The following is a 16,523-nucleotide window of genomic DNA, read 5'->3' as shown; positions in this document are numbered from 1 at the left end:
TCCTCAACTCTTAAATGCTATGGACACAAATGGAAGAGGTTCTCTGTCTGGTGCCACGCACAGAAGATTAACCCTCTACGGATTACGGCTCCCCAGGTACTGCCGTACCTACTGACGCTGGCCAAGGCTGGACTGGCGCACGCGTCCATCAAGATTCATCTTGCTGCAATATCCCGATACACCAGAACCACGAGGCGGACGTCTTTGTGGTCTCATCGTCTGGTGAAAGAATTCATGAAGGGACTGTTCAGATCGTTCCCGCCGGTGAAGGCTCCGGCCCCGGCGTGGGAGCTCAACGTGGTGCTGACCAAGCCCATGGGACCTCCGTTCGAGCCTCTGCACTCGGCTCCGTTGAGGTTCTTGTCGTGGAAAACAGCGTTTCTTGTGGCCATCACATCCGCACGACGGGTGGGAGAGATCCAGGCCCTTTCCTGCAAGCCCCTGTACTTGACTTTTCACGACACAAGGGTAGTGCTCAGGACGCACCCCTCCTTCATGCCCAAGGTGTCGTCGGACTTCCACCTCAACGAACCCTTGGTGTTGCCTGTTTTCTTCCTGTCGCCTTCGTCGCCGGCTGAAAGGACTTTGCACTCGCTGGATGTGGCTAGAGCGCGGAAGTTCTACATGGACCGCATGAAGTGTTTTCAGAAGACGTCCCAACTTTTTGTGAACTTTGGACCTGTCAATCAGGGGAAGGCTCTATCGAAGGCCTCCATTTCCAGATGGCTCTCCGGCTGTATCATGTACTGTCATCGATTGGCAAACCGACCGCTGCCTGGCCGTCCGAGAGCCCATTCCACCAGAGCGATCGCAGCTAACACGGCGTTCCTATCTGGTGTGCCCTTGCTGGACATCTGCAGGGCTGCTACGTGGAGGTCGACGCACACCTTCACGAAATTCTACTGCGTCGATCGGGATTCCAGGGAGGAGTCCAGGGTCGGCCAAGCAGTGCTGCGCAACCTGTTCGCCTAAGGTGAGCCTGGTGAGGAGGTAAGAATTGCTTAATGTTGAGTTTTGGATATAATGCTTAATGTTGAGCCTTTGCCACCTCCCGTGGTTGTGCATGTGTGTACTGCTATGTATTCTTTTATTCATGAGCATGTGAATCCATGCCAGACCCCATGCTGGAGAAGGAACAAGTTACTTACCTGTAACTGTTGTTCTCCAGCATGGGTCTGGCATGGATTCACATGCGGACCCTCCCGCCTACCCCTCTGCGGCTCTTCACTTGGTCCTACTGCCACTTCACGCGCTACCAAATCTGAAGATGGCTGCCAGAGGCGGGGCTTAGGGAGAGGGCAGTCATTGGCTGTGGTCAGTATGACGCAGAGATCAGTGATTGGTTACTACTACGAAAGACAGATCAGAAACAAAACTGATACTGATTTTTCTTTACCGAGGTATCCCAGTCTGACGACGGGGAATATTCATGAGCATGTGAATCCATGCCAGACCCATGCTGGAGAACAACAGTTACAGGTAAGTAACTTGTTCCTTATGTGTGCGGTCGCTTCAAAAGTGACCGCAAACATAAATACAACGTTTTTAAAGCTGCAGTTTTATTTCTATGTTTTCCGGGCTCCTCCAGCCCGGAAAACTTAGAAAAAAAACTGCAGCTAGTGCTTATTTTCTTTTTAAAATAAATAGCACTTACCGAGATTCAGCTGCAGCTTTCCTGCTCTGGTCTCCAGTCCCCGTCCACCGCGTACAGCACCAATGAAGGAAAAGCTACCCAGCGGTAGCTTTTGTTTACTATAGCTGGCTGGCTTTTCCTTCATTAGTGCCGCAAAAGCAAAAGCCAGCACAGGCGGGCATCCATTTCACAAAATGCATGCACCCATGTGCTTGCTTTTGCGAATTTTGAGCTTCAATAGCTCAAAATTTTACATAGGAAGTTTAAAAAAAAAGTGCTAGTATTTTCTTTTTTAATGTTGCCTATCTATTTTTTAAATACATTTTTTAGCTGGACTACCCCTTTAAGGCGGGTCCTGCTGGCCTCCTATGCCCACTGGTGAGAAGGGCTCCCCTTGTCACTATTTGCCTAGCCTGACCTTCCTGACTCGAAGTCTGGGACATGTGAGTATTTTTTCACGGTGAGCCTCAGCTCCACACTGATTGGTTCACGACAATACTATCCTGCCTTAACCTCAGACCCAAGCTAGGAAGCGCAGTGGATTGGAGTAGCACCGCGCCCCTCTTGCAGCAAAGTCTTGTCCATCTGGGCCCATCCGGGCTGCAGAGGGCCCATGGGCCAGTCCCCCAGTTCTTCATGCATATCGCTGTAAGATATGACCGCAATACCCTATTGGACATTGCCCCTCCCATCCAGAATAAACCGTGCCTTTTCACCACCCCTAGTTGCTTGCAGCTCGCCTGCTAACACTCACGTAAAATGCGCGTTTTTAATGCCCGTTCTTTAGTGGCGCACGCCTCGGACTGTTATAACCTTTTGTGTGAGTACTCGCCTGATTTTGATGCGTTACTGAAACCTGGTTGCAAGAGACGTCCAACCCAACCCAACCCTGGTCAGTTCCCCTTCCTATACTTGCCTTTATGTTCAACAATAAGTACTCCTGCTCCCTCCTATCTTTGTCTTACGATCCCCAGATGTAGTCCATGCTTGTTAGGGTTTCCCATTCTCCATCCCTGACCTGTTAAGTTTTTATTGTGTACCGCCCTCCATGCCTGGACTCATCATTCTTGGCTGTGTTTCTTCAGCTTACTGCATATTTTAAGTTACGTTTTTCTAATTTTATCATCGTTGGTGATTTTAAGTTCCATTCTATTCACTTGTCTACTGTTCTCGTTGCTTCTTTTTACTCCGCTATGGCTGACCTTGAATTCCTGCAATTTGTATGCGAGTCTACACACATACTGGGCAACACTCCGGATCTCCTTTTTGCTGCAGCCGGTCTGGACAAAGTTTATCTGTCCTTTCATCACTTTATCATCCCTTTCTCTATGATTCTTCCTTCTCCTGTCTCTCCTCCCTCCCGCCCTCGCCTGTTGATCCGTCAGTGGCTGAATGTTGCATTACCAGAAGTCCTGACCTCAAATGAGGCCACTTGTAGCTCTCGTCCCCCTGAGGTTAATGTCGACTTTGCTCTTGTCTTCAGCTTTTGTGAAGGCTGCTAATTTTGCTCCCCTTAAGTTGATCTCTGTCTTCTTCACCGTCAAGCTGAAAGGAAATGGCGCCGGAACTATTGTCTGCTTGCCAAATCCCTTTAGCAGACCGCCAACTTCCAGTATCACAAAGCTATTCTAGCTGCTAAATGGGACTACTTCACAAACTGTATACTTGGGGCACACAACCAATCAAAAGAGGTCTTTAAAGTTGTGCACTTTCTCATTTGCTCCTCCCCTGCCCTGCTCTATCCACCCTTCGCAGACGCTCTGCGATTCTTTGTATGCTTTTATTATAGATGCAGTGTCTCTAATCCGCGATAATATTGCAGCCAATTAGTCTGGACACGAAAGTGCTCGGGAGTGTGCACAGCCTCTATCAATGTGGTCCGCTTTTCTGGTTTTTATTGCCAATGACGTCCTTCTGACCATTAATCGCTTGAAGTCTGTGTCGCCACTTGATCCAATTCCCATCTCGGTTCTTAAATCTTTGGCTATGGGACTGGCCCCGCTTTTAACAGCAGCACTAACATTGTTTCTTCTGGCTCTTTCCCACTACTGCACAATCACGCTTTTTTGATCCCTTTGCTCAAGAAGCCCTCACTGGACCCTTCCTCTCCTGCCAATTACTGACCTATCTCACTTTTCCAGTATTTTCATAGGAAATGGGAAGTTCTTATCACCCCTATTCTTTCTTCCTTTCTTGAACGCACTTCTTTTTTTGACCCCATTCAATCTGGTTTTCGGCCAGGTCGGGTGCACCGATGCTTGTCTCGGTGGTGGACGACCTAGCCAGGCTGACCGACAGTGGTGGTGTGTGTACTCTGATTTTGTTACACTTGTCAGCAGCATTTGGCACTATTGACCACACCATCCTGCTTGCTCGTCTGGCTGTGACTGGCATCTCTGGTCAGATCCTGTCTTGGTTTCACTCTTCTCAGGGATCGCTCTCACTCACTCTCTCTTCCTCCTTTTTCAGTCAGCCCCTTCCCCAGTCATTTGCGGTATCCATCAAGGTTCTGCTCTTTCCCCTATTTTATTTAATGTTTATGTTCAGCCTCTCACCCAATTGATTCACTCCCACGGTTTTTGGTGTTACACATATGCCGATGAAACACAAATTGCCGTCCATCTAGATCTTGAACAATCCAAAGTTGCTGCCAGATCCTGTTCATGTCTTTCGCCAGTGGCCAGTTGGATGCGCCTCAACTGGCTCAACGTTGATAAAACCGAAGTACCGGTTGTCGGGTCCTCAACTGCTTCTTCTCTTTGGACTGCAGATTTTTGGCCCCCTTCACTTGGGCCTCTCCCCTCCTCCGTGACCACTGTGAAAGATCTGGGCGTCAAGATTATGGCCTCCTTGTCAATGGAGGTGCAAATCGGCTCAGTATGCAGGATTGGTCACTTTAAACTTAAGGTCCTGGTAAAAGGTCCCTGGATCTTCCCTGTTTACCCTCCCACCTACGTGCCCATGTCATTGCCTCTGTGGCTTTTGGTAATCTTGATTATTTTAATACCCTCTATCTCGCACAGCCAGTGTACATGCTCTACTGGCTTCAGGTTCTTCAGAAATCTGCCGCTAAAGTGGCCTCTGACTCTTTCTTATAGGGCACATATTTCTCCAATCCTCCGCAGACTACACTTGCTCCCTGTGGCTGGGAAAATTAAATTCTAGACCCTTTGCATTGTCTATCATGCCTTCTATGGTCAAGGCACGGAATCTTTCCAGGATACATTCCGCCCATATGTGCCTACCAGGTCTCTCTGCTCTACATCCAGGTGCTCCGGTTTCATCGCGTCAGACTTTGTGGCTGTGCTTTTTCAGTCGCAGCATCCATTCTCAGGAACACCCTGCCGCTGTCTATTCGCTCCATCGAAGATCATCTTGCGTTTTGTCGCCAAGTCAAAAATGTTCTGTTCTAAACATCTTGTGTGATTTATTTCTTGCTGTTCTGTGTTTTTTTCCTCCTTCAGCGCCATGATGCCTCCGGGTGACCAAAGCGCTTTATAAGAGCAGAATAACATAACATAACACAGGAGATTTCAAAATTTGTATAGATGCACAAAATTACACTCTTGGGGAAGGAATCTCTGGAGCACCGGGAGGAGCCTGGCCTAGTCCAGCTCTCTAGAAGTACTAGCCCCACAATGGGTCTACCTTGAAGTGCCCAGACCAAGGCTGTGATGTTGATTATTCTGGTGCTCCTCTGTAATGTTCTGGCATCAGCTATTGACCTCTGTGCCTACCCTCGCTTACCAGGGCTCATGGCTCTCTTCTCAATGTATGGCTCTTAAACAGGTGTTCCATCCGGCTGAGCGAAAATGGAGCAGGTGCTTCTCTGCAGACATCTAAGATTCAACATATAACACTTATCACAAGGTTGTCTGACAACCCAAGCAACATCACTGGATTCTCAATAATAATTCTCACAAAGACATTTCAAGGACATTTCAAGGATGCTCTATTGCTCTGTTCTTGAGCTGAGCTCTTCTCCTTCCCCTTCTCCTTACTCCCTTCCTTGAACTGTGTTTCTGCCGTCTTTAATTAATTAAAAATAAAGTTATTACTATAAGGAACAGCATCTCTGCCGTTTTTAAGCAAGTTGCCATTTTAAAAGCATCAAATGCATCGTCTCAGTTACTCCCCTTTGCTGTTTTCTTTAGCTTTTCGCTTTACCACCATAATCACCTCGCTGCTTCAGAAAGTACCATCCTGCTTGGGAAATTAAAACCCATGCACTGCAACTGATCCCTTGCATCTGGGATAATTATTAAAGGCTCCCTTTTAAAAAATGTTTAACAGCTTTTTTTAAAACTGCACTGGTTAAACTTGCAGAAAATGGCGTACCTGAACCCTAATGCCATCCCGATTAGCATCGCCATGGTCCTTGAGAGTACTGTGATTTCCAAATGTCTACCCTTTTTATACAAAGGGTAGACATTTGGTTACTCTATCCTGTACAATCATGCTTCAAACCACGCCATGACCCTGAGACTGTGTTACATGAGGTAATGGACAATTTGCCATCTTCAATGGACAATGGCAAAATTTGTATCTCTATTTATTAAATCGCCCTTACTTTTATTAGATTGCTCTGCAACTTTAATACATCAGACTTTTTTGTTCTATTGTCCCGGTGTGTCAAGGGTTGCCGAAGTTATTCCATCTATGTTCCAGTACTTTCCTTCACTATATATATTGCGTTAGTTCAGAATCAGGTGACCGGCAAGGAGGCATTGTAGTAGACCATTCTTTATTAACACACACACAAACCTGCTGTTTCCCTAAGTCTAAGAATATTTGCACTGTTCTACAAAGAAAGTACAAAAAGGTGCTTGTCAGAGTGTCTTTAGAAGGCAAAAAAAGGAAAGTTATTTGCCCGGAATTCTCTAGTAGCCGAGTCTGACGCTACCACTATAAAAGAAAATCTGACTAGATCAAAAGTATATTCAAGCCCTTGGCTCTTGTCAATTGAATGGTAGCTGTTTTCTGCCCCCACTCTGGTATGTCTCTCTTTCACCCTGCTTTGGGGTTGGGTCTGGCTCCCCCCTCCTTGGGGGTCTTATCTTGCTCACTGTGCCTTGGGGTTTTGTCTTGCTCATCCCGCCTTGTTGTTCAGTCTGGTTCAACCCACCTTGGGGTCCTGTGTCACTCAACCTGCCTTGGGGTTTTATCTCTCTCACCTCACCTTGTGGTCTGGTCTGGCTCACCCCTTTTTAGGGTCTGGTCTGGCCTCGCCTCCCCTCTCCCGCTTTTCCAGAGCAACCGCGTACCTTTGCTCTCGTTGCAGTGTTCTGGGAGAGTTGGGGAGGACGACCCAGTCGGTAGCACTTCATCGCCTTCTGATCCACGATCTGCTTCAGGCAGAGCTGGACCTGCTTTCCTCTGCGAGTCTGCGGTACCAGCCTTGCAGCACGTCTGTTGGTGGGCAGCTGCAACAGTGTGCTTCTCCTCTTGGCCGGGCTCTCCCAGCTTGTGCTCCAGTTGGGTTGCCAGAATTTTGCGGTCTCGCCCGTGGTCTGCATCTCCACACCGTATGTACACTCTGTCGGCTCTGCCATGCCTTCCAAGAGTCTCCTCCTCTTCCAGCTCCATGGCTGTCTCTATCTTTTCCTTCGTGCTTGACATTGTATCTTCCTTCTGGCTCGAGGGTGTGCCTTCCCACTGTGCTTTCACTCCTGGTAAGCTCTGTTGCCCCATAGGCTCAGAAACCACACCAGCCATACTTCCAGGATGTTTCCAGTCACCATATAAGTTAACTCATATGTAGCCAACAAAGATACTGCAATAAAGGGAGGATATTTTATATCCCTTTCTGGGAATCTCCTCTCCCCAGTGAGATACTTCTATCCCTCCCCTTAGGGGTGTTAAGCTTAGCAGGCTCACCACCCTAGTCCCAAAGGGGTTCTTCCCCCTTCAGGAGGGGACCATCTCATTGATTCCCATCACCTCATCTTGATTCCTCCACTGATGATCCACAGATCTCTTGCATATTGAATGGCACCCCAGACCAATTTAAGACACTGGCCAGAAGCCTCAAGGCTGTCACTTTCTGGATATATGAGAACTGACTTCAAACTAATGCCAGAAAAAGTGGTAAAATCTTCTTTTGAGAGAGCGTATGGCCCCAGCTCAGCCCTTCCTTCCTTTTGCCTTCCATTTTTGCCCTGTGTAAGGGAGGCATTGTATCACAAGTATGACACTGACACAAGAGTTACACGTTTCAAAACCTTTATTCAATTCATGGGGTTTGGAAAAACTCCTACTTTGCCCTATAGCTAGGATGGGAGTAGTCTCTACAATCCAAATAATAAAGAAATTACAGTCCTGGTTAATCAATGTCAAATCAAAATGGGCTATACTAACAAAACCTAATGCCTGCCCTATCTCTTATACAAAAAGTGTGTAAAGGGGAATGTGTATGCAAAGGAAAGTCAGTGTTATAAAATAAAGGATAAACTGTCCTCCCCACGTTGGACAGCACGGAGTAAGGTGGCCACCATAAACGGGACGACACACTCTGGCTCAGGCTATAAACAAAAGGCAGTTTAAAACGTGGATCGAGGCCCGCCTTGGCCTTCCAAAAAGTCGCTTATTCCAGCTTTCCAAAGTTCTTTCAGAGTTCAAATAAAGTTCACGAAGGCCTCCCTCAATCAGGCTCGGACCTTTCAACCAAAAGGTACCTGATTCATCATAGATCGCCGGTCTCAGACCTCGTAATCACAGCACTTGCAGAGCTTTTCCCTTCCCCAAACTTCATTTACATTCTTTAGGGTTCCTTTCCACTAACATATTTCATGCTTCCTGTCTCCCTCAGTCGGGCTCGGACCTTTCACTGATGTCAAAGACTTTAGAATGTGCATAGCTTTTAGCATAGACCTCCGCAGGACCACTTCGACTTTCACTTTAGCTCTTCAGCTTTTAACTTCCCCTTTCGTCAGGATTGATCTTGACCATTGTACATTTCAAAGTTCATTCACTTTTGCCGCTTTACAACAAAACATCAAACATTTTGCTGAGACTTTTCGAATGGGCTTTTTCCATTCGCCGGACAACTCTGCTACTATGTATCACTGGCTTCACAGTTATCAGTAACTTAAAAGTTCATTACTGTTTGCCTTCTTTTGCATCTCATCAGCATGCGCGCAACCTTCAATTGTGAGATACACTGTTCCAGCTTCAGTCTTTCCTTGACACAAATCGGCCTTTCATGTCTTGTCAGCAATCCAGGCGGTACCTCCTGTTCTAGTGCGCGTTCTCCCCGAGTTTGGGATTCCTGTGCTTCAAGATCAATCACTCTTGCATGTTTACAGTTTCTTGCTAAACATCATTGACATGGTTTATCACGGCACGGCGTTCGCTATACTATGGTATTAGCAAGAAAGAAGCCGATGCCTTTCCATATGCGGTGGAAGTTACCTTGGAAACTCGGGCACAAACATTAGTGTATCACACGTCACACGCACGTTATAGTCATGTGATTTACAGCCTTTTTAGCTCCTCATTGCTCATGGTTCATTGCTTCTGATTTTGCTGAAGTGCGTTACGTCTCGATTTTGCCTAAATGAACTTCCTGGTTTTCTTGACTGTAGCCTGTACTCTGGACTTCCTTCTGCCTAATCCTTGTCTGTTACCAGTTGCTGGGATTCACTTCTGCCTTCGCCTATGTGAACTTTATTCCTGTGCTTCGATATTATTTCTTCCTGCGTCTGCTTTACCTACCCGTTTCTGAAGTTTCCTTTCTCCTTCGGAATGTCTTCATTCACCCTGGTCATCTTCAAATCCTCTGGTTGCTGACGCGGAACTCCTTACTAATTGCTTTTGCCTACTCCTTGGATTGTTTTCTGCCCGACCCATGGCCAACCCGGACTGTCTCACGGACTAGTTACTTCCAACTTGGATCCTTACCTTCCAGCGCATCACAGTCTTGCAGTCGTCCCACGATTGCCCGCTACATAGTAAATCTGGAAGCCCTTCTCCTCGCAATAGCCCGGTATGGACTAGAGACTTCCTATGTACCTGGAGGCGGCTGTGTAAAGAGCGTCCTCGTTCCGACGGGTGTGTCCCTGGACTTCAAGGCCAGTTAGGCGTACGCGTTCCGTCGGGTATAGTCCTGTCATCTACCTGGTGCTTCCTGAACTTACACGTAGCCTTCCATTGCACTGCTGCACTTGGGAAACTGTCTATCAACCCACGGTAAGGTTACTCTGACTGCAATTCCTTATATCTTTAGCCTGCCTTACTCTTTCAGTAATCTTGAATCTATACTTTCTTGTTTGTCACTAGATGCTTCAGAATTCTCCTGACACCTGTTGAAACACATTTCATTACTCACAAGGTTCTTCATTAACCCAATTCAGGAGGTTTACTGCACGTGTTTGGGTCCATTCTTCCAAAGTAATAGATCCCTTGGTTTTGGTTATTCGTACCATACACAGGGTTTTATTATTGGGTAGAAATCATCAGCTACACTACATGGGCAATATTCCAGGCTACCTTTTGACAACGCTTTCCCAGGAACAACGACCTCCTGCAGGGACTTTGAGGGTTCCTCTCTCCCTTGCTCTGGTCCCTCGATCGATCGTCCTGCTCCAGTGGGTTCCCCTTCCCCCCGGAAGATCTGCTCCTTCTCATGTCTCACCTTGCTCAGAGTGTGTATCTATATTCCGCCTTTTATCCTTGTGGGGGGAACTAATTGGTATCAGATGAATGTGATTACAGTCAAGTGCCTGACTTTGCCTGACCTGATTAGCGGGACATGTCCAATGAGATATAAGTGTTAGCCTCTTTACTCTGCCACCCTCTTCCTCGGCCCATTGTTTGTTTAGAAAGTGGAGGGGGGAGTTGGGACGTTGGAGAATCCTACAAAATATGATGGGGTGTAGGTGTGGGAAAGGTGTGAACTGCGTCCAGGGAGGTAAGGTTGCTTCCCGATAATCGCCCTGGGGGTGGTACTCAGTGGGTGGATCTCATGGGGAGGGAAGCGCCCTATGGGATTAGTGATGACCTGGGGCAAAAATGGTATCCCCATAGCCTACCTAACCCTAACACACCTTCCTACCCCCTCCACCAACACTTTCCGTAGTGTTCCTATATGTTTCTGTCATGCCACCAATATAGTAAGTACTGGGATGAGGAAGAGTGTAGACTCCTCAAGGAGCATGTATCCCTTAAGTACTGAGATGAGGAAGAGACCAATTAACTCACTGGGAGACCTAAAGATCAGCACCAGGACAAAGAAGCAGTGCGGAAGCATAGAGAACACTCATGAGAACCTGAATGAACAGTCTAGTTGTTCTCAAAAGCTAATTGGACAAGGCCCATTCAAAGCTGAAACGGTATACTAGGAAGGAGAGGAGGAACCGCAAGTCTGAGAAACACTTGCCTCAGCAAAGGACTCGAGCAGTTGCAGAAGAGCTTACCGGCAAGCGGAGAAACTCTTACCTGGTCCGATGTGGAAGGAGCATCTGACGAAGAGGAGGAGTGGACGTCCTGGCCAGCCAAGGAGAAGGACCGCGCGGTTGCAGGAAGGGCACCCGCTGAGAATCTGCGAGGGCAGCAGAGATGCTGCAGTATGCCGGAAGAGCGGAGAAGCCAAGAGAAGCATGAAGCAGAGGGCGGAGAACCCTGAGACTGACAGGGTTGAGACGGCAGACTCTAAAGGTACAAGGGCTACCGGGGCGGAAAGGGTACCAAAAGGCACTGGCAGACGCTGAAGCTATGACATTGGGGCCTAAGGGAATACTGTGGGATACAAGCGAGGACCCCTAGTGAAAAGGAACTGCAATACCAAGGGGTGAGAATCACACAGGTCTGGGACCCGCATCCTTCTATGAAGAGTAACCCAAGTCATCTTCATAGTCACATTACCTAGCAGGATAGGGAACCAGTACTGCTGCACCCAGTCAGGAGGAACATATAGATCTGGGGCCTGCATCCATAGATTGGGAACTCGTGTGAAATAAGAAGTTTTGAAGTGCAAAGCAAGCCAGGGGAAGGGACGTATCCCTCCCTGAAGATTGTGTATGAACTGTGAATTGTGAAAGTCTGGGGAGGGCTTGGGAGAAGGGAGTCATTCCGTCCCAGCCCTTGTGAATTGAAAAGCAAAGAGACCACTGGAAAAGGAGACAATACCAGGAGGAGACAATATCTCATGCTCTCTTCCCAGAAGATTGGGTATCATCAAACCAGTCAAAAGAAGGCCTATGCAAGGGATTAATTCCCCGCGTTCTGCAAGGACATTGAGAACCATATTCCTAGAGAAGGGAAGCATTCTCCAGGAACCCAATAGTCAAGTCCAATAATATTCAAGAAGGAATAATGTTTAAGTTTTTTCCTTTTCATTAGAACTGAACCCTTAAGACACTACAAACTGTAACTTAGTTTGTTTCCTCAGAATGGAATTGAGACTTGGAGAAGGGAGTCATTCTCGCAGGCAAAATTCCCCCTACGATTGGAACTGTGGCTCATCATCCAGAAGAAGGGAGTATTCTTATGGACCAGGAATACCCACTACCCACTTTCTTATTAGTTATAAGTGTTAGGGATAAAAGCACGTATTGACCCAAAGGTGGACTCTTTATTTACTTGGACATTCTGACTGACTCATTAGTTCTTTATTAGAGGCAGGGAAACCGCTCTTAGAGTTAGGGAGATTTAGGTTTCTTCTTTATTTTAACTGAAGTCTTTGCCAATCACTATGCCACTATTGTGTCAGACGCGCACATTTGCACCCTTACACACCCTACAAGATTCCTAGAATATTTCCTGTTTCCACAAAATGTTAAAAAAGTGAAAACATTTATGTCCAGCCATTTGACTACTGTACTGCTGTTTGTCTAGGTCTTCCAAAATCCCAACTGCATAAACTCAAATGCAGATTGAGACAGCACAACTTCTTCTTCGGCTGGTGCCCCCTCGCCATTATGGATGAGCCGCCAGGCTCGGACTGGCCTATTGGGCAATGTCTGTACCAAAAATGTAAAATGCTAGTGTGGGCCAGTCAAAGTGGCCCACCATTTTGGCCAATGTGGACCAGTTTGATGAGTTACTTAACTATGCAGTTAGTAATTTTTACCATTGTTGCTGAATATATCACAATGTACTTACATTTTAATACAAAGCACCCACTTGGGTACTATTGAAACAGTGGGCCTCATTACAACCCTGGCGGTAGCTGTGCTGGTAAAACTGGCACGGCTGCTGTCGGAGTTGCACCCGGGACCGGCACCCGCAAATGGGCAATTACCGGGTCATACCGAGTTAGGCGTACCTGATAATTGCCCTTTCGCGGGTGCCGGTACCGGTAGATCCCCATTCCCATTGAGCCCCATAGGGCTCAATGGTAATGGGGAGCTTGGATGCACCCACACCTTTAATAACGGTGGCGGTGCATCCAACGAGCTGTGCTTGCAGGTGCCGCACGGCCTGCCAGGTCAGACCTGGCGGGCTGTCAGGCACCTGCGAGCACAACTCTTACTATGGCGGTACGGTAGCAACGGTGCCGGTAGCGGCACCGTTGTTACTGTACCGCCATAGTTGTAATGAGGCCCAGTCTGTGACTAAAGCAATGAATATCCATTTACAACTGCAGGCCACTTTTTGATTGTTGCCTGAGACAGTTTCATGCTTCAGCCTGACCATGTGAGCCCCCCTACCCATTTCTTCTAATCTAAAAAAAAATATAATTTTTTTTATATTTCATGCTGAGCTCTCACAGTTTGAATACCGCTGCCCTAGGGATTCAGAGTTGTACCCCCACCCATGGGTGCCGTAAGGGTGTCCCAAGGGTCTCTGTTCAACATAACCAAAAAGAGGAAGTGCTGCACTGCCAGGAGTCCCAGCTGGACTCCTGTGCAGAAAACAGCACAGAACACACATGATAAGGGAGTACAGGACAAGGACATGGAGGCCCTGTCCCTCCAATGCATTTCCAGCATCACAAAAGGCCCTTCAGTGGTTCACAGTGACTTAACATATAAACATTGTATGGTTTACTTTAACTCTGGATTTATGTTTCTTAGGAACCGTTTCTCCATTATGAGCCCCCTAGCACTGTTAGCTTTTCATTTGCCAGCCTCCTAGCTATCCTAGCAGGGCAGACAATCCTATTATGTTAGGATGACAACACTCTGGAATTCTCCTCTGCCCCACATTCGCTCCTATCTGTGCCCCGAATAACTCTAAATGTTTAACTCTCTCTTTGTAAGAAGCACCACCTAGACTTCACCTGTGCATAGAAAGCTTTTTTTATGCGATTGGTGCTTGAAACAAATTCTTCTACCTACCTACCTACATACTAGTCTATGACTCTTTCCTATTCACAGCAAACCGATGCCAACCCATTTGATATTGGCTAATTATGAGGAAACTTGAAGAAAGACTAGCACATACAAGTGAAAGAGGTGTGTCCGCAAACTATGCACACAGGCATGCCCAGTAGAATCCACGCAAAGTCTTCATTAAATTAGCTAGACAAATCCGTTTCTGATGCCCCCAACTTGTTTCCTGAGCTCCCACACATTGTGAATAGCAAAGAGCCATAAACTAGGAGTAGCAGGGTCATCACAAAAGTAATTGAATAATTTCTCCTGCTACTTCGTTTTTGGCTGTTTTAACAACATCATGTTATGGCTGTGTGTTTTTCTTTACTGCAGTGACTGGTTCATGTGGTGGTGGCACTGCAACATCAGAATCCATCTCTGTTCAGTGCACTGAAGGAAATCTGATTTCGGATTGCCTGGAGACCAGGTATGTGTCCAACAGTGTGTAGCTATTTCATAAAAAGAGTTGTCGGAAAATACCAATCAACTCTACTGTTACCAAAGTGTCATAAATAATTTCTTGCTGTATCATTTACCTTTGTGTGTATGCTTGCATGGACGTGATTTAGAAAGCAGAAAGCTAGCTAACATGGTGGTGAGCATGGGGGGATGCAACCAAGGAGTGCCAAGTATGGGTGCAGGGGTTGCCGAAAACTAGGTTGAATAGAGGAGCAATGGAAAGGCAAGCTCCAGAAGGGGTGAATTAGAGTTGAGTGCAGCAGTCAGTGGTTGGTGATGGGTTCTTTGAAGAGGGGAGTCTTCCGGTCCTCCCTGAAGTGCAGGATGGAGGAGGCCCATTTTATCTGCATTGGTAACTTGTTCCAGAGACAGGGTGTGTAGCAGTAAACAGGACTATTTCCTGTATGCATCCCTTTTGCAGTTCTTTGTTTCCACCCTGGCAATGCTGTGGTGTGCTGGCATCCGGAGATGGCGGGTTTTACAGCCAGGCCAAACAATGATTTAGTTGTGAGTGCTTTGTAGGTGGTGCAGGCTGTCTTCACCATGATGCGTGAATATTTAGAGCCCTATGATGAGGAATAATACAGCATGTGCCTGAATAGCTTTTAGAGGGGCCAAGGTGGTAACTGCGACTTCTGCGAGTAGGGCATTACCACACACCGTCCAGACAGGGAGGGTGGTGACCAGGTCTTGAACCACTGTTCTGAAACTCGGGTCAGGAAGGAAAGGCTTAGTTTTACAGGGGAGAGCAAACTGGTACCATGCTTGTCTTCTTAGCGATGTGTGTTTTGAATGCGGTGACAGTTAAAGCATGAATCCGTCAAGCTTCATGTCAGTAAGCCAATTCTGGACCTGCGCATGCTTTGTGGGATTTCCTGGAACAAGACTGTCGGAGTCGGAGATACCTCCCCGATCCACCACCTCATCTGAATCTTCTTTTAAGGCATCCAATACCTTTTTCTTTCGGATTCCTTTAGGTTCCGTCTTCTTTCTTTCCTTTTTCTCGTGCAAGTAAGGGCGGGCTCTCTCGGAGGCCACCTTGAACTGTAAGGAAACAGGATCAGGAGGAACCCCAAGGAGTGAACCCCCAAAAATTGTCCAGGGAAAAAGCCGATGTGGCAGAAAAAACCCTGATGTGATGACAGTTTGGTTTGGACCGTAAAGGCGATGTCCTTGAAAGTAGGAAAACTCAGGGACCAGGAGAAAAAAGGAAGTATCCCTCTTCCTGCTGTGTAGGTCTCCCAAAGATCACCCTTGATACCCAGTGGCAAGTAACAGATCTCCGGTCCTTATTCAGGATTGGACACAGTAGTCCAAAATCTTCCGATAGAACTAGTAGAAGGTGTAGGTAAGCACCAATAGAGTACAAGAAGAGAAAGCGAAAGGAACCAAAAGTAGAAAGAGGAAAAGGGAGCTGAGTAAGAAGACAAAATTAAAATAATTAAAATGAAGAACGGAAGAACTAAACTAGCAAGTGATAGTCAGGAGCGGCTCAGTTCCTGGAAGAGGATGACCGAAACCGGAAAAAGTAAATACCAGGTAAGAAATCTAACAGAAGAAGATGGCAAAAGCACCTAGATATATGATCAACAAAAAAATAGTAAAGGTCAGTTACTAGAACTGAAATATATCCAGAGAAAGGACAGAAAGAGAAAGAAAAGAAAACCCGGGAGCACCGAAGCGCAGGTACTTCACAGGGAACAAAGGCTAAAAGGCACAACAGAAAACAAAGAAAAGGGAAGTTAAAGAACAGAACAAATTGAAAACAAGAAGCACAGAATACTGTGGACAGAGAGAGCAGAGGAAAAATATTAGGCGAGTAAATGAGAGCAAAAGCGCTAGCGCGAGGGTCCTTAGACGGATAAAACGCAAAGCGTATCCGGAAGTAACCACCTATAAACAAGCGGTGGACAATTTAGGAGTAAACTAGACCGCTATAGTCAGTTAGTGCGCACAATACCTTCCAGCCGCCACTGATGCCAATGCTTCCAGGGGCGAAGCGTGACAAATACATTTTGTCTTTGTTGGGTTGAGCTTCAGTTTTTGCACTTGACATCATTCGTATATAAGGGATAGATAGACCGTGATTGATTCGATGGATATTGTACATGCAGTTG

General features: G+C 46.8%; 1 protein-coding gene across 3 annotated transcripts in view; it reads left to right on the top strand.

Annotated features, from left to right (window-relative positions):
• The window catches only part of LOC138575633 (AN1-type zinc finger protein 5-like), a 327,567-nt gene that overhangs the window by 247,714 nt on the left and 63,330 nt on the right, over positions 1-16,523 (top strand). For all 3 annotated transcript variants that reach the window (XM_069649499.1, XM_069649500.1, XM_069649498.1), the window contains one exon: positions 14,281-14,374. In XM_069649499.1, coding sequence (XP_069505600.1) covers positions 14,281-14,374 — 94 coding nt within the window. The remainder of the gene's footprint in view (positions 1-14,280; positions 14,375-16,523) is intronic.

Source organism: Ambystoma mexicanum, chromosome 1p, assembly GCF_040938575.1.
Source record: "Ambystoma mexicanum isolate Mex_15411 chromosome 1p, UKY_AmexF1_1, whole genome shotgun sequence".
Taxonomy (NCBI): Eukaryota; Metazoa; Chordata; class Amphibia; order Caudata; family Ambystomatidae; genus Ambystoma; species Ambystoma mexicanum.
The sequence above is the reverse complement of the archived record's forward strand: the minus strand, read 5'-3'. Positions and strand labels throughout refer to the sequence as shown.